The sequence below is a fragment of the Podarcis muralis genome, chromosome 1, assembly GCF_964188315.1.
Source record: "Podarcis muralis chromosome 1, rPodMur119.hap1.1, whole genome shotgun sequence".
NCBI lineage: Eukaryota > Metazoa > Chordata > Lepidosauria > Squamata > Lacertidae > Podarcis > Podarcis muralis.
Genome location: NC_135655.1, coordinates 84,413,657 through 84,430,533, shown reverse-complemented (window position 1 = coordinate 84,430,533; position 16,877 = coordinate 84,413,657). Strand labels below are relative to the sequence as shown.

At 47.8% G+C, this 16,877-nt stretch overlaps 1 protein-coding gene across 8 annotated transcripts in view; it reads left to right on the top strand.

Moving 5' to 3' along the window:
• The window catches only part of SPEG (striated muscle enriched protein kinase), a 97,875-nt gene that overhangs the window by 15,849 nt on the left and 65,149 nt on the right, over nucleotides 1-16,877 (top strand). The window contains exons 1-3 of one of the 8 annotated variants that reach the window (XM_028741110.2): nucleotides 10,524-10,751; nucleotides 13,775-13,814; nucleotides 15,605-15,634. The exons of 3 other annotated variants lie outside the window; for them this stretch is intronic. In XM_028741110.2, coding sequence (XP_028596943.2) covers nucleotides 10,719-10,751; nucleotides 13,775-13,814; nucleotides 15,605-15,634 — 103 coding nt within the window. In that variant the 5' untranslated portion in view covers nucleotides 10,524-10,718. Of the gene's footprint in view, nucleotides 1-10,523; nucleotides 10,752-13,774; nucleotides 13,815-15,110; nucleotides 15,635-16,877 lie in introns of those variants that run through there. 4 more of the 8 variants (XM_028741120.2, XM_077933837.1, XM_028741146.2 and 1 more) reach the window with 4 other exon arrangements.

Genomic DNA, 16,877 nt, shown 5'->3' with positions numbered 1-16,877 from the left:
GAAGCTTGCTAACAAAGCAAGTCAAAATTTGCCGACTGGGGTCGCCCCTACAAAGGTAGCAGAAATGAGTTGGGGGCATTGAAAATCTATTGACAGGAAAGCAAATATCACTTCAAGCTGCTCCATGCTTATATTCCATACGTAACCAGTGCGGCATATCTGTTGTGATTCTACATAAGTCCAAAAAAGAGAGGAAAAACTACAGAATGTGGAATTGATTCCCTTTACTAAGGAAAACCTTCCCTCAGCCTTGGGTCAGACACAACAAAGAAGGACAGGGTCCCTGCACCTTTAATAAATGTGCAGAAGAGAGAATTCAGTAGATGTAAGCTTCCACGACAAACCATGGCCACTGAAATTTCGTCTTCTATACCACTATTTGGGGGGGGGTTGCTGTATTGTACCATGATATGCAGCACCAACTCAAAGTAGCTTTCATCCTGAATGTATGGAACTGCCAGTACTGTGCTCTCAGGATGGGGGTGGATGGATGGCATGACCACCTTTTAGGGCTGGGCAGGTCCCACTTGACAGAAAAGGAGAGATGCCGCCTAGCTGCTCAGCTGTTCTTTTTGCAAGCCTCCGGCATTTTGTGTATTGTGTTTCACTGATGTTGTCTTGGTGGTTAGTAATGGTTTGATGATGATAGTAATGGTTTGATGATTGTTTTATTGCTGATATTAACACAATATGCGAAATGGAGGGCATTTCTATGGTGGTTAAACTGCATCGAGCACAGTCAGTGTAGAAAATGGCCTGGATAGTTAAATGCTCCCTAACAAAGAAAAGGAAAAAAAATGGCTCTGCACACAGAAAATATGTTTGTTTGTTTGTTTGGGAAGCAGGCTATAGGCTGAACAATTCTCTCCAGTATTTTCCTTCTCAATGTGCAAAAATTGAAGTATTTTAACAGGAGGTAGTGAGTTATTAAACATGTGATTTCTCCACTTGCACCCTGTATGTTCCTGGAAAAAGAGAGAGAAAAGATTTACCATTTGATTATGCCGAAATCAAATGTATAAATTGGCCCCAACACAAACCCCATGGCAGTAGTTTGTGGCAGAGGCTGGCTGAGTATGCTCAGGCAGCAATCGGCGCTCCTGCTGGTTTGATTGAGTGAGAGCACTTAGCTTCGCATTCAAAATTAATGAATTTTTTAAAAGCCTTTAAAAGCCATTCAGAACTTTGTGTGTGTGGCCTCTGGTAGCTTGAACTGTTTTGTAAGTTGCAGGCTTGCAGCTGATGAAATTGGTCTTGGTTATGGAATAATAGATGTAGGCCATAATAGATGTAGGCTGGGCACACAGCAAAGAGGACAGGCTGCCTGCACCTTTGTGCATAAAAATCTAGCTGAAATTCACTCTTCTACACAGTAATTAATGCTGAGGAAATCTTGCCCATTCGTTCACCTGGCCACCCTGTGAGATGTATCGGTCTTTAGTGTGTTGAAAGACAGTTTGTTTAGAATGTGTAGTCTTATGTGCACTTTGGCTAATCTTCTGGTTCTAGTGTTTTGTGACTGGTTTGCATATTATATTAAACCATAGTCTAAAACAAACTATGGTTTTATGGGAATAAGGAGCATGATGGTGCATACTGTTCAGAAGCTTCCATGGAGCTCCTTCCCTGCTTTTACTGCTGCAAAGCCATGAATGAAACAGGCCAGAGTCTGCTTTTTGTGTCGTCTGAACCCAGGCTCATGGTTTGTTTCTCTCCAAACAAACCATAAGTGGTAACCAAGGTTTGTTCTTCACTTACTGACAGTTGTTTGTTTGGGAGAAACAAACCACGAGCCCAGGTTTGGACGATGTGATGAGCCATATTGTGACTTGTTTCATTCATGGTGTGGCAGCAGCTGGAGTGGGAGAGTAGTGCCAAGGGAACTTCTGAGCATCATGTACCAGCATGCTGCTCATTCACATTAAAATTATGGTTCATTTTAAGGTTGCCTCTTGTGCAGGTGTTTGTGGCTGGAGATCATTAGTAAATGATACATGCTGGTATCAGGGCTGTCCAATTTCCCCACCCCTTGTGATTTTTTAACTGCTGCATGACAGCCAGTAAACCAGCACGTAAAACTTTTTACCTGAACAGGCTGAGCTTTTACTAGCTGACTTTTCACCTACCTGCAGCTGCTAAAGCAGGGATGGGGAGTCCCAACAACAGCTGGAGGGCTTCAAGTTCCCACCCCCGTGTTAAAAGCTCAGGAGCTCTGCCAGAAAAAACACACAGAGAGGTGAGCATTAGTTGGCACACTCCATCACCTTGTTCTTGTAAAAGCAGCAGGACAGCAGCCTGTTTTTATAGGCTTGTCTGTTGAACGAAATCTGGTGCCTCCCGGTATTTTTTGTACTTCTACTGTGCTAATGGCTTTCACCTTTTGTTCAGCTTGCGCATATACATGTGTTATGCATGGAGCTTATGCCTTTCTGGGACTCTGGCTCACTCCTACGCTTCAGTGTTTAACAGATGCAGATATGTACACTTTCTTTTACATTACGCAAACCATGAATGAAGCAGCAAGCAAGTGGCATGAGCAAGTACCTAGGCGCTGCATGCTGAGGAATTTTGGGTACCTTTTCTTCATAACATAACCATTTTTGCATTTTCAAAGCGGCATTTTCAAGGCACACTGTTCATTGTAGGTACACATTTGGTAAATGTACACTAGGCATTATTTATATATAGCCTTTAAGTGCAGATAGGAAGTATGCAGACACTTTGCTACACATGAGGCTTGGGACTCAAAGAGACTCTCCCTTAATGATTGTTGTTGTTATGTCATTTATTGATTTATATACTGCTTATATTCCAAAATGGCTTCTAAGTGGTTTACTGCTATAAACTCAATACATACTTAAAATGCACAATAGCAAAGCCATTGGGGGTATTAAAGCTTCCTCAGTTAAAATATAGAATAAAACAAACAATTGAAAAGCATAACAGTTAAAAAGAGTTAAAACAATAAAGTCAGGAGCTTGCCGCAGCTCCCCTTCCATGTTATTGTTAAACTGCGGCTGGGAAAATGCCAGGCCAGGCCCGTGTCCCTTGAAGGTCATGGCACTGCAGGGAGGAGAAGAGGCTGTGCTGTGAATGACACAGCCTATCTTAAGCAACTTAGCCTTGTGGACAGACACCCAGAGAGCTAAACAAGGGGGGTCAGGTTGCAGTTTGGTCGCTCCCTTCTCCCCTCAAGGCTTCCTAGGCACAAATAAAGCTGGTGATGTCATAGTCAGCACCCTGGCCGGATCTTTCTCCCCAAGGTGCAGGCCTGGGTACAAGGTGGGACAGGCCACAGCCAGTCTGGGGTCCTTGCCGTGATGATGATATCAACGGAAATCCTGGTGAAGGGAGTGTTCTCCCCGACACTAGTGCTCTCTGCATTAGGCCCTTTTAAAATTCCTGTCAGCTTAGAAAATGTCAGCTGCTTCCTTTTTTAGATGAAAAAACCATGTTCCCCAAAATGTGGAAGGGTGGAGGAAATGAATATCTGCATCCTGTGCACGAATGTGTGAAATATACAGCAAATGTTCCAACTGTTCTTATTTATCAAGAGCAATCTCTGTTTTCAAGTCCCTGGTAAATCGTTGTCACTATTTTGACTGTTTCGGGAGACTGAGGGATGTTTCCCCCCCTTAAGAATTGAATAAAGGGGCTTGTGACTAACAGGTTTATTATGGCACCAGCCTTCATGGATCGGAGCCCACGTTTGACAGCTGTATAAAATATCTACGGGTATAGACGGGGGGTGGGGGAGGTGTCTTGTGAACAGCACAACAGCGGGGTAATAAAATACAAAAAGTACAATCTATGTAAAGCTTAAATTATGCAAAATGACCACATTCACAACAGCCGTGACTGGTGATAATTCCATCATCATAGCCGAAGAATAAAAATGTAGTCCATGTACGTTGGCCTACTTTCCATTCTGTAGGGTTCAGCTTTCCTCAGGTCACTGGAGGTTAAGCTCTGGCTACATACACACTCCACATTTAAAGCACATTACTTTCTCCAAAGAATCCTGCCCATGTACTTGGGGCTGCCCTTGAAGACGACTCAGAAACTTGAGTTGGTCCACAGTGCAGCAGCCAGATGCTGGATGGGGTTTCTTCCAGAAGCTGTGTTTTAAAACAGCTGCATTGGTTGCCGGTTCATTTCCAGGCCCGCTTCAAGGTGCTAATGTTGGTGTTGAAAGCCCTAAATGACTCAGGCTCCAAATAATCTGATATTAACTGTTACAGCTTTTGCACCCATAGATCCTGGGGTTTGATTAAAAAACCCAAAGTGGTTCCAGAAAGTCTGGCATCTGCCCACCCCTACTCTAGGGGGAAGGAGTGCCATTGATGGGGTGCCACCACAGATAAGGCCCTTCCCCACATCACTACCCCATGCGCTATGCTTGGTGATGGGATCATGAAGAGGGCTTCCTCTGCAGGCTGCAGCTAATAAAGGAGAGTTTTAAGTGTTTGGGAACAAAGTCATTTAGGGATTTGTAAGTGAGTGACAAAAACCTTGAACTGATCCCAATAGCATATTGGCAAACCAGTGCAGTTTGCACAGGACCACTCACAAAAGTGGCAGCCACCTTCCACGCTAGCTGCAGGTAGTCGTGCATGGAATGTGTTGCAGCCATCTAAATATGAGGTTACCAGAGCACAGGTAACTGTTGCTGAGCTATTCTAATCCAGGAATGCTGGAATGGTGCTGGAATGCTGACTGAGCATTGAGGGAGGAACAAAACTGGGGAGATGAGAAATGGAATGGCTGGAATGCCAAACAAGAAAATCTCCAGGCTGCACCATTTTGTTGTACTTGTTAACCCACAAAATGCCAGTGTGCTTATTTCTTTGCTCACCCAGCCTCCGCAACCGGGTAGCAAATGTGTCCGGATGTGCTGCTGCTATTCTATAAATTCAACCAGACTTATTCTGAAAATATTTCATTCCAACCTCTTTCAGTTTTCAAAACTATTTCTGGTTACGTACCACAGCATATAAAATCTTCTGGCTGGTTTAGTTTCTGATTTTCTGTGGCTTCTCTTTACTGGATAACCTGGAATCTTTCTTTTTTCTTTGGTGTGCTATATAACGTTGCTCCCTTTGGTGCTGCATTGTGGTTATTATTGTGGGAGGGGTTCTTTTGTCGAATTTGTGATGTTGCATAACCTGCAAGAAGAAAAGCGATCAAATGAAAATAAAATGAGGAACTATTTATAGTCAGTAAACTCTTACAATTTGGGAAACTGTTGTGTTCAGTTTCTGAAGCTCATGCTCTGCTTCAAAAACCAGGAAGGTGTTTTCAGGGTAAATGGGTCCAGCAAGTCAATGTGTAATGGGGGGAGAACGGCGGCGGGGGGGGGGGGGGCTGTGAGAAGAAAGGTGTTAGTAGGTGCTCCTGCCTTCCTCTGTGAAAGACTGGGTAGTACATAACAGGGCAAATGAGGGCTGCTTGGATCTGAGACTGCGCCCATATTGACGTCTGTGTGGAATTGAAGTGAGCAAGGAGTAGCACAGAGAGGAACTAATGGGGTCTAGACAAACATTGATCATTTGGCTTTATCCCCTTTCCAATTAGTCTGAAAGCGTTGCATCTTCAGCCCCACTGAGCATTCTCTTGACGGTAGTTTCATCCAGCCCACATTTCTCTTGTGAACATATAAAAATGTCTTATGCAAATGGCCCCCTAAAAGCTTTTCAGCCTGCACCATTGCTTTCGCCTTCTCCAGTATACTAACCGCCCACAGTTGGGGAAAAACAATGAGTGCGAAAAGGATTAGTTTTGCGGATGTTTTCTTTTTAACAAGTCCGTAGGGATTCCACTGTATGTTATGCTATCTCCTTCCACCCCTATTGCTCCTTAAGAATGCTTCTAGCATCAAGACACTGGCCCAATAGCAACCCAACATGGAGATTTCTGAGACATTTACTGTTATCTTTAAAAGGCAGCAGCAACTGCAAATTTAGCTTCCCAGAAAAGAAAAATCACCCACAACCTTGCCTAACTAGAAGATCAGTGAGCATTACTGCCCCTGGCATTTCCTGGTTTCCTTTAGTTTGGGATGAACTTGAGTTGGGTATCAATCCACTTGCTAGATTTGTGTGAGTGTGTGCCCCCGTTTTTTGCAGTTCTTTTTATTTTTAATAAACCAAAATTGGCCCAGGCATCTGCTGTCATTGTGCAGATGACAGCTTCATTGAATAATAATTTGGGTGCATGGTAGTGGTGGGGGCAGATGGAGAAATAAACCAGGTCATGATGTGTACAGCAATTTTAAAATGCTACTTCGAACGCGAAGGGTGGGAAGGGGGAACCAACTGCTGTGTTTTAAGCTGCTAATCTGTTTATGCCATGAGCCTAATGAGAAGGAAGCTGGCAGGCAGTGCCCCCACCCCCTGCTCTGGCTGTAGGTAAGGAGGCAAGCAGGTGGGGGCTGGCTGAGAGCAGACTGAGGTTGGTGGGGCAGTGCCCCATCTGCCCTAATGGAACAGACACCACTGGGAATGCACTTGGATTTAGAGGCATAAATGACCTCTTTTAAAAAGGGTCACTTTCAGACCTCAGGAGTGGATCCATTGTTAATGGACCAGTTATGAATTGGACCCTGGGGAGCCTATGCAGCCATTGGTTTCCCCCACCTCTGCTAATTCCCATTTCTAGCTTCAGAAATGCATGTTTTATACGAATTGCCTCCTCCTGTATTCTTCCATGAAATATTTTTAAAGAAATGCATATCCATTTAAATTATAGTATTTTTTCCTAGCTTTGCATCTCTATAAATGAGCATATGCAAAATGTATGCAAATCTGCCCCTCCTTTCTCTATTTTTTGTGATGCAGTTCCGCTCTTTTGGTGTTTGCAGAGCTGAAATTCCCTCTTCAGTGCAACTATTAAAGGTGCAGGAGTTCTGTCCTCTCTTTTTCTGGTGCTAGAAAGGCTCAGAAAGTATGTTTTTAGCTAGATCTTGGCCTATCTTATATCTTGCCAACATGACACCTTCAGATAGGGATCCCATGTGTCCAGGCTCTGGACTGATGTGAAATAACTATTCCTTCTTTTCTTTTGGAAAGTACAAATTCCTTTTCATTCCCTGTGAGGACTGCACAATCAGCTTATCAAAAGCTTGAAGCTGTCGCTGTCTGTCTGCACAAAAGTATCTGAAACGAGGAAGATATGTTTACCCCCCTGTGTGAAATGACGCAGTCAGCCCTCAGATTCTCATATCCCACAGAGTAAGGCCTTGTTTATATTTTCAAGTAGAATTTCCACCTTAAGTGTGCACCGTTTGATCCATTTCAAACTAATGTTCCTTTTCTTTATCTGCTAGTATCCAATTCACACTATTTTTATTTTTTTTACTGATGATAGGAACCATGTTGTGTGACTATGTGCAGCAGGCATATTGTTTCATGCAGACTGCCACTCACTCCATGCAATTTCAAACCCCCACATCTAATTATGGCCTGCTTTGGTCCTGCAAATCTACAAGAATATTTATTTATATGAAGCTCCCAGAATTTCTTAGTAAGGCCATCCCCTGCCCTCGGGCTTATGAGACCCAGTGTGGCATAGTGATTAGAGTGCTGGACAAGGACCAGGGAGACCAGGGTTCAAATTCCCACTCAGCCATGAAGCCTAATTCACAGGGTTGTCGTGAAGATAAAATGGGGAGGAGGAAGAATATGCACATCACCACCGCCTCTCTTTAAAGCAAATACATCTAAGCGGATCCATTTTTGGAAGCAGCCTTTCACACACTTGCAACTTGCAAAATATGTAACTGAGGGCACACATTAGATGTGTGTAAAGAATACATTTGAGGGTGGAAGTGGTCTATCTATCCACATTGCCTTGCCTTCAGTAGTGCAAACAACAAAGAGTCTTGAGGCATCTTAAAGACTACGGTAACTTCTTGTAGACTATTGTCCACTTCGTCAGATGCAGGGATCTTTGCTGTTTTTGAAATGTTGAGAGAAAGAGAGAGAGTCATTTGAGGGAAAAGTAAGTTGGTTGGTATGCTAGAGGGACAGCCGAGGGAGAATGAGATGAAGGTGGCACTTGAGTATACAGTACTTATAAGAGAGTTGATACTTGTTAGATAAGCTAGAGTGGACACACTGGCCACATTCACACCATTCATTTAAAAGCACTAATATACCACTACAAACATCCATGGTTCCCTCCCAAAGAATCCTATGAACTGTAATCTTTTAAGAGTGCTGAGTGTTAAGGGACACCCCCACACACACACACACTCCCACAACTCCCAGATTTCCATGGGAAGAAGGATTGGTTGTTTAACCACTTTGGGATGAGCCATAGCTCAGTGATCCATGCCTTGCACAGACAGATCACAGGTTCAGCATCTCCAGGGAGAGCTAGGAAAGAAACCTTGGAGAGCGACTGTTAGTCCATGCAAGCAAATCCAAGCTAGATTGGCGAATGGTCTGATTCAGCACAAGGCATGACAACCAGAGATTCAATCTCCTCATTCAGGGGAGCTCACAGGTTGGGTATTGCCATTCTGTACTGCTTGTAAGCTTATAAACTTCTCATCTGGAGTCTGTCATTGCACAAGGCAAAATGCTGACCAAGGTGAACCAGCATGAAGTAGTCTGAGTCAGCATGGTGATCCTTCTGTAACAATCCTGAAGTGCTCCCATTTCTCCCTAAGTTTATGCATCTTATGCTGGAGTTAGAGTGTCCTGATTTGACCTGCTTTGCACTGCTTGAGCTGAGCGGCTGTGTTGGTAAAGCCTATCGCTGGAAAGAGGGCCAGGAGTGTCGGCAGAGTTCTGTGTGGCTCTGCTGGGCCCCCAAAGAGGTTGCACGAAGTACCCTCTATGGTGGGATCTTGGTCAGCTATGTTTGGTTCACCATTTCTGTTTGGAGGGATTGCTAGGAATGAATGGTTTGGTGGATATAAGGAGTACAATTGACTGAAAGTGGAGATTCAAGGTGTGGAAATTTTGGGCAGGAGGCAGTGAGAGGAGGCATTGTTTGTGAAGCTGGTAGCCTTATATTAGCTGCCATCTGATAGTTAGCCTCTAACCCACACAATGGCAAACTAAAGGCAAGGGGCTGTGTACAGCCCCCAGCCCCATTTTATGTGCTCCCCACCCCATGTCTTCTGAAACAGTTACTCTTCCACTCCATCACAGATGCAATCTTCCTATCCGTTTCCTTCTTATCTTTCCTGGATTGTTAAAGGGTCAGTATTTTATTTGATAAATGTACTTGCTTTCTCCCTTTGTTTCATACCTTGGAGGAAAGAAGGTTTCTCTTACCCCTTCCAGATGTCAAAGAACAAATTTGTAGTCTTCTGTTCTACATATCAAACCTTGTGGGGTTTACTTCTGCACAAACCTGCACAGGATTGGGCATTTTAATTTGAGGTAACCATTGTGAAAATTGAAAAGGGTGTTTTCTTGATTCTGGAGTAGATAATCCCAAACACCTTTGTCTCTGGCTCATGAGGGCTCCAACTGATGACCCCTCCACCAAGGGAATGCAGCCCTTGCCCGCAACCTGCTTTAGCCCTTCTACCCATAAGTATTGTGTGTGTGTGCGCGCGCACGCATGCACATTGCACACAAACACACCTTCCTGGTCTTTCCCACTTAACCTAAATTGAGCAGGAGTTTTGCTTCTTCTGTGTTGTTCTGTGCTGCACCTAGAGCAAAACTCTTACTACACCCACCCACAAAATGGGGAAGCGTAGTCCTGTTCAGGGTAGTGGGCAGTGTAGTGAATGTCACGCTGTGTACTGGCAGATTTTATCCATGGATGGGGAAGGGAGAGAGAGGATGTTGAACCTCACAACTTCAGACAGGAGGAAACAAGGACTACCTTGTAGAACAGAGGAAAACTGCATCTGGTCCAGCATCCTGCTTTTAACACTGGTTATCTGGATGTCTGTGGGAAGCTCTCAAGCAGGGCAGGAGCAAGGCAACAGCCTTTCCTTGTTACCTGTCCCTCGCCCCCCCCCCCCGCCACTTCCTCCCAGGGGGTATGCTGCCTTTGAACATGGAGGTTCTCTTTAGGTACCGTGGGAAACTCCTGTCGAGAGACGCCTCCCTCTGCAAGGGGCTTTCCTCAGGGCGCTCTTGGGATGCAGCCGGGAAGCACCGGGGCAGTGCCGATGCCCACTAGACGGGACCCACGTCCCGATGCCGAGTCTTGGTTTTGCACCGCGGCGCCCTTTCGCCCGTCCCTGCCCCGATCCTTCCCACGAGGCCGCCTCGCCATCTTCCAAGATGGGCAGAAACCCTCGCCTACCTCCAAGCCCTCCATGGCAACCGTGGATTGATGGGCGCTGTCGAGGGTGGCTCTGGGAGGGGTAAGCACCCCACCCCGCCAGGCTTAGAGGGGAGGCAGCCCTTCTGCGGGGTGGGGGGCCACCCCTCTCATTTCTCCCCCCCCAGCTCCTCCCTCCAACCCCTCCCTCCCTCCTGCCCCTCCTTCCTCCCGGCCCCCCCCTCCCCGCCTGCGCTGTCATTGTCTCGGGCGGGCGGGCGGCGGGCGAGGCTCCGGGCTGGCTGGCAGCTCTGCCAGCGCAGGCGAGGCAACGAGCGGAGAGAGGCCGGCGCCCGCTTCCCGCGGAGGGATGCTCCTTCTGCCCCGGCCGCCCCTGCGCTCCGAGCCCGGCCCCGCCGCATCGCGCTGACCGCCGGGGGGTGGGGTGGGGTGGAGGGCGCCCAGGGGGCGACGGAGGGGCGGACATGAAGAAGATCTGGGTGAAGAAGCGTCTCCAGGTAACGGGTCCGGGCGTGGGACGGGGGGAGGGGAGGGGCGGGGTGCCCAGCAGGCATCATCAGGGCGTTGTGGGCGCCGGAGGGGAAACTGAGGACGCGCACCCCTCGCGGAGCCCCACCCGGCTTTCCCGGAGTAGGATTTCCCGCCGCTGGTCTCGGGATGTGTGCCACCTTGTTGCCGGGGTGGGGTTGGCCTCGCCAGGGTGGTGGTTGTAGATCGGTGGTCCTCTGCGCTCACCTTCCAAGCCCCTGGGCTCGAGGTGATGATGAGCAAGGTGCTGTCTGGGGCTTTTTAAGAAATGCCCGGGATGGGATGGGGGGCGATTAGAAGAGCCGTGCCTCTTCTTCCCCTAAGATGCCCGAGGCGATGGATCCTGGGGGGTCGTGGCTCTTTTTACTCTCCATCCCCAAGCCCGGTGGCCACGGAGGCTGAGCGCCTCTGCGTCATGATCCGGCACTGCGCGTCAGCACCTGGCAGGAGCGCAGCTCCTCGTGGCCTGGACGTCACTCGGGGGCCTCCAAGCAGGGATGATAGAAAGGGGGGGGGGCTCCCCGGTTCAACTAATAGGGGGAAGGGAATCATTCACAGCAGGCATAGCTAGGGCATGTCATCACCCCACCACTGCCCGCTCCAGTAATAACGTACCCCACCATTTTCCCACCCCATCCCACCCTACCCCTCCAGCGCTGATCTTCCAGCCAGGATGCCCCACCAGCTTCCCTCTCTGCAGGGGAGGGACTGGGAAGCAAGGGCACCAGATGAAATAAGGAGGGGGGCGGGGGTTGTCATCGTTCCTGCTTGGTATCTGTCCAGAAGCATCTGTCTGGGCATCCTTGGAAACAGGATGCTTGATCTTTGATCAGATGGCCCAAGGCTCTCCTCCTCTGTTTCTACAGAGGCCTGCGGCCTTGGCAGCCTGAGGGGAGATGAGCTTTCTAGACCTGAGGACAGGGATGCCAGTCTCTCACTTCTGCAGAGCAGAGAGCTGTTGCATCCCAAACCAGGCAGGCAGGAAACAGACTGACACACATGGTGGAGTGGGGAGCATACAGCCATCCAAAACATCTCTCCCTCTCCTCCTATATGCAGTTAAGAATGGAGAGCGGCAGAGAAAGAAGGACCCTGCCTGGTAAAGAAGGCTGGAGTCCGGTTAGGCCGTACACCGTAGTCAGGGCTATTGTATCCCCATTCATTGCCAAGGCAACAAATCCCCATTGCTAAGAAGGGATTTGCCTCCTGGCAGCCTCCAGCTGCAACACCTTTCTTGCTTGGTACTTACCTCTTTGTCCAAATGCCATTTCCCCCTTTCCCTAACATCCTAGTGCAACTCATATTGAGCAGGATGTGGCCACCTTAAATTTTGGGCTGCTTGTGCTATTGGCCACGGAGCAGGGATGCACTTTGCCTGCCTAGATGCCTCTTTGCCCAACGTGCCACAGTAGGAAGCTGCTGGCTATGTGATCCTGGAGCCAGGGCTTGCCCATTGCCATGTGCCCGACAGGGGGGATGCCAGCCAGGTATCCATTACTGCTGTTTTATTGCATTTCCGTTTTCTTAATGGGGGAATTATCCACCAACAGCATAGCTAATCTATTCATACATCTTTCTAGCCTGGCACATGGGCTGCCCGCCAGCGCCAGTCTTGTTTGGGCAAGCTGGCTTGTCTGGAATACAAATCCACCTGGATCAGTTGTTGTTGGGAGCATTTGTTTCTTCTGGCTGGAGTTTATGCCTCTGATACCTCCCACCTCAATGATGTCCAGTACAAAAGAGAAAAGGCCAAACTGGGTGGGGTGGGTGTGTACATCACCCTCTCTCTTGTGCCAGCACCCTGCATCACCACATCTCTTACTTATCACAGAATGATCCTGTGCACAAGGTGTTTCACCTCACTATTAGCATTGTGGAAATCTAGCTGGAAGAGCAAATTTTCTGGGAGATGGGACAGCAGGAAATCTGGGAGTGAGGAGTGGGCGAAATTGTGCATCAGATGCTCTGTGTGTGTGCGCGCGCACGTATCAGCTTACACACATACACATGTGCATCTGTTTCACTGGTCCTGAATTCAGAGAGCTGTCCTTCCCTGATGGATGGTATGATTGGCCTGTTCTTGGGCAACCTGTCACCTAGGAATCCAGTTGTAGCTGGATGCATGTGCCAGGAATGATTTCCCACGTGGATCCCGTAAGTCTTGATTGCTGCTCGGAAACACATAGAAGAGCATGATGGAGACGAGAGAGTGAGCAGAGGGGAAAGCCATTGCCAGTGGCAGCACTTCAGCCTGTTACTGTTAGGTTGCTATGCCTGCGTGTGCCTGCGCATTTGGGGCAACTGGACTGGATCTTCATCTGTGATGAAATGCACAAGATGTGCCTCTTCTGAGGGGACTCACCAAATGCTGCAGACTCCCAGCTGCACCAGAGGGCAGCAAGATGAGAATTTAAACAGTGGAACGCTTATCTTTGGGTTGGGGGGGGGGGGCAATCTCTCTGAGGATTTCCTCCCAGCCTCTTCTTTCTTCTGATCTGCCTGGATCACCACAAGCACTCAGGCTCCTGTGCTTCTGACTTTCCCCGACTTTTGGTGGAGCCGGCAGCACATGACCTTGGGTCGCACCCACGTCATATGTTTAATGTATATTGCTTCCTCCAGAGACTCCTGAAATCTGCAGTCTACCTCTCAGAGTGCTACAGTTCCCAGTACCCTGATCAAACTACAGTTCCCAGGAGTCATGCACACTAATTGTATGATGTGGATGTGACCATTGTGCTTGGCTCTGGTGGATCCCATGCCTTGCAAGGCTTGGTGTAGATGGTACAGTAGGGGGCTGATACACTTTTTGCCCTGGTAGCAAGTTCAGAAGTAGGCGGAAGGCCTTTCCCCTGAAGCCTTTCCCCTGGTCTCCTGCTGGGGTTCTGATGACTATATCCCGTGAGCACTGCCCCGTCACCATATTTCCACTATCTCCCTCTCTCCATCTCAATCGGAGGTAATGCTTTTTCCTTTTCTTTTTCCTTTGCAGAAAGGTGGCCACTCGCGGCGTTTTGGGCGCTTCACGCATGGTGCGTTGTATTACTTCTGCCCCTTCCTGCCTGAGGCTTTCCTGATATGTTGAGGGCTGGTGGGGGAGGAGGGAAGACAACAGGCAAATAGAAAAAGGCTCTAGCTGGGGTTGAGGGGGGTATGACTAGCCTATCCCAGGCGTGGGGAACATTTGGCCCTACAGAAGTGCTGAAGTACAGCTCCTGTTATCAATGGCGTAGGGCTGATGGGAGTTGAATTCAGCTGCATCTGGCGGGCCAAAGATTCCCTACACCTGTCCATAGCAACCTCCTCCTGCACCCACTTTGGGAGGTAGATTGCGGGAGTGCGAGGAGCTTAGCTGATAGAAGTTAGAGCTCAGTTTGTAGACCTTGGGAGCCGTACATATTCTACAAAGGCAAAGGTTCCTGTTCCGTTAACAAGTGACATTTTACATGTGTAGTTTCTCCTACAAGGTTGCAATGATGGGAGAAACTACACCTTCGCAGAGTTGACCTGTCTCAGATCTATACAAGGGATAGAAGCCCTGCCCTTTTCAGAATAAGGAGGCAACATTGCCAAAAGGGGGGATCCAAAGGGAAGCTGTACACTGTGATACGGTGGCATGTTGTGTGTGTTTTATATAAAGAAGGACCAAAAGACAGATATTTCAGACAGTTTGAATTGCTTTGTGCAGAATCACATTTATGACATTTGGATTACCCAGTCTCAGCTGAATCCTATCTCTTGCTCACACACGCAGCCTCTTGGCTCCTCCCTTTATGTTTGAGCAAACAAGCTCGCTACTTAAAGCATTCTTTCCTATTTTGTCCAAACCAGGAAACAATGATTACCAGCTTTGGAACAAGTCAGGATATTAAACCATAGTTTGAAGTTGGTTTAATCACCTGCATTGTTCTGAAGCTAGAAACTTGATGCCACCCATTGGTAATATATTTAGGACAGGCAAGATGATGTCCATATAGAATTCCCTAGGATGGTACATAGTGCTGGTCCGTAACTTAGGTGGCTTTAAGATGCATTCAATAAATTCAGAGAGGGTAGGCCTATCTCTTGCCATTAACTATCATAACTAAATATAAAACGTGCTTGTTCAGAGGCAGTGTATCTTTTATTACCAGATGCTAGGGACAAAATACAGAGGTTGGCCCTCAGGTTAATGTCCTGATTGTGAGTTTGCTGGGGGTGGGTGGTGGAAGGGGGGGGGATTTGTGGTTAGCTACCATTTGGAAACCGTAAATGCTGGAGTAGGTGGATCTTGATCTGATCCTGCAAGTTAAGCTCTATATAGTCACATAATAGGGGGCTTTTGTTACCACCCAGCAAGGTCTCCTTTGATCAGCTGGCACTTCAGTTGCTGTGACTTATAGGTGGAGGTTGCAGCTTGGGGGAAAGGGAATGCGAGGGTCGTGGCTTGGGGGAGTGGAGAAGATACTACTGGTGCTGGGCGTTTTGAACCCGGGTCTTGAAACACGTGGTGATTATTCAAGAAATGGCTGTTGCAACCCCACCCACCCCAGCCCAAGTTTTTAATTTAGTTTCCTGCTAGATTTCACTCCCCAGGCAGGTCCTTATGAGTTTCAATGGCAGAGCGGTACCTTCTACCATTTAGGTTATGTCCGTATGCCTTGCCTTCTTGTCCACTTTCCCTGCACATGCATTCTCCCAAATTTCAATGGGTTTCATGGGCCAGAGGCTATAAATCCCCTCTTCCATCACATGTTGGAATATTTGAGGGCCTGGGCTGATTTGGGCGGTAACGCTTTGTTGACGTGTGTCTCTCTTTCTTGCTGCCCCTATGGAAGCGAAGTTTTCCGCTCCTGCAGAAAGCAAAGTTACGGTAGGAAATTGTGCTGCCTCATGCTTTTCTCTTCCTGAGCTGCATTTCATCCCACACCCCCTCCCAGCCTACCCTCCTGGCTGTCTCCATGCCTCGTCTTCATCCTGCTGCTGCTTCTGCTTTCTTCCTTTGCGGGGCTCATCCTATTCTATCAGAATTTGGTGGGCATCCTTTTGCTTCTCTGTATGACTGGCCTGAGCATCTTCCCTTCCCACGCTGCTGCCAGCCCTTCCCTGCGCTACTAGTACATAGCGGAAGGTTCTCTCTGTCTCTCCACGCGAATCTTGCTATTATGGGCTGACTCGATTTCCCATGGAGATGGACATGCAACGCTGTACATGGATCCCCTCCTGCCCCCAACATTCTCTCTTTTTAACCGAAAGCAGACTTTGAGGAGGTACGGTTCTGGGAGCAGCTTGACACATTCCCTTCCAGCTATTATTCTGCTCAAATAAAAATAAAATAAATCTCACACACACACCAGCACTTCAAGTCCTCTCCCCAAAAGGAGCAGGGCTCTCAAAGGCCCAATGTTTTTGTTTGACTTCCGTTCACCTGGCATGGCTGTGATGTTGGCCTTTCTTCAACCTGCCAGTCGATTTGCTGCCACACTGATCTGTCAAGCGTCACTCACAACTCTCCCTGTGGTTTTCTTAGCTGTGGGGTAAAGGCTCCTATGGAGAGCTGCAGCTGCCAGAAAAATGAGCTTCTTTCTGTCTCTCTGTCTCTCTCTCTCTCTCTCTCTCCCTTTCCTTTCCTTTCCTTTCCTTTCCTTTCCTTTCTTTTCTTTATGGAGGAGCCACCATGCCCAAGAAGGGCAGACTCCTGGGCTCTCAGTATTTGACTCCAACGACTTACTAATTTATGTATATTTTTACCCAGTCCTTCTTTGGGGATGTGCAATCCAGGCTGTACTTGGGAGCAATCTGTCATGCTTCCATGGAATGTCTCTGAGGTTGCTGTTGAACCAAGGGGGGCAGAATGATAACCTACATGTTAATATGTAGTGGCATGTAACTTTTTCAGATTTCAGGAGGCTGTAATTGGGCGTAAAGGAATGGTGGCTTGGGAAGGCTTAAGGTATTCCCACCAGCGTGTTTTCCCACTCAGATTAGTTCCCATTAAACTACTCTTTCCACCTGCAGGGAAGAAGCTACAGCCCCCCTCCCATATCTTTCTCCCTGTGGAGAGGAAAGCAGCAGGGGGAGGGGAAAGGCAATTATAAGCAGAAAAATGGCTGCCG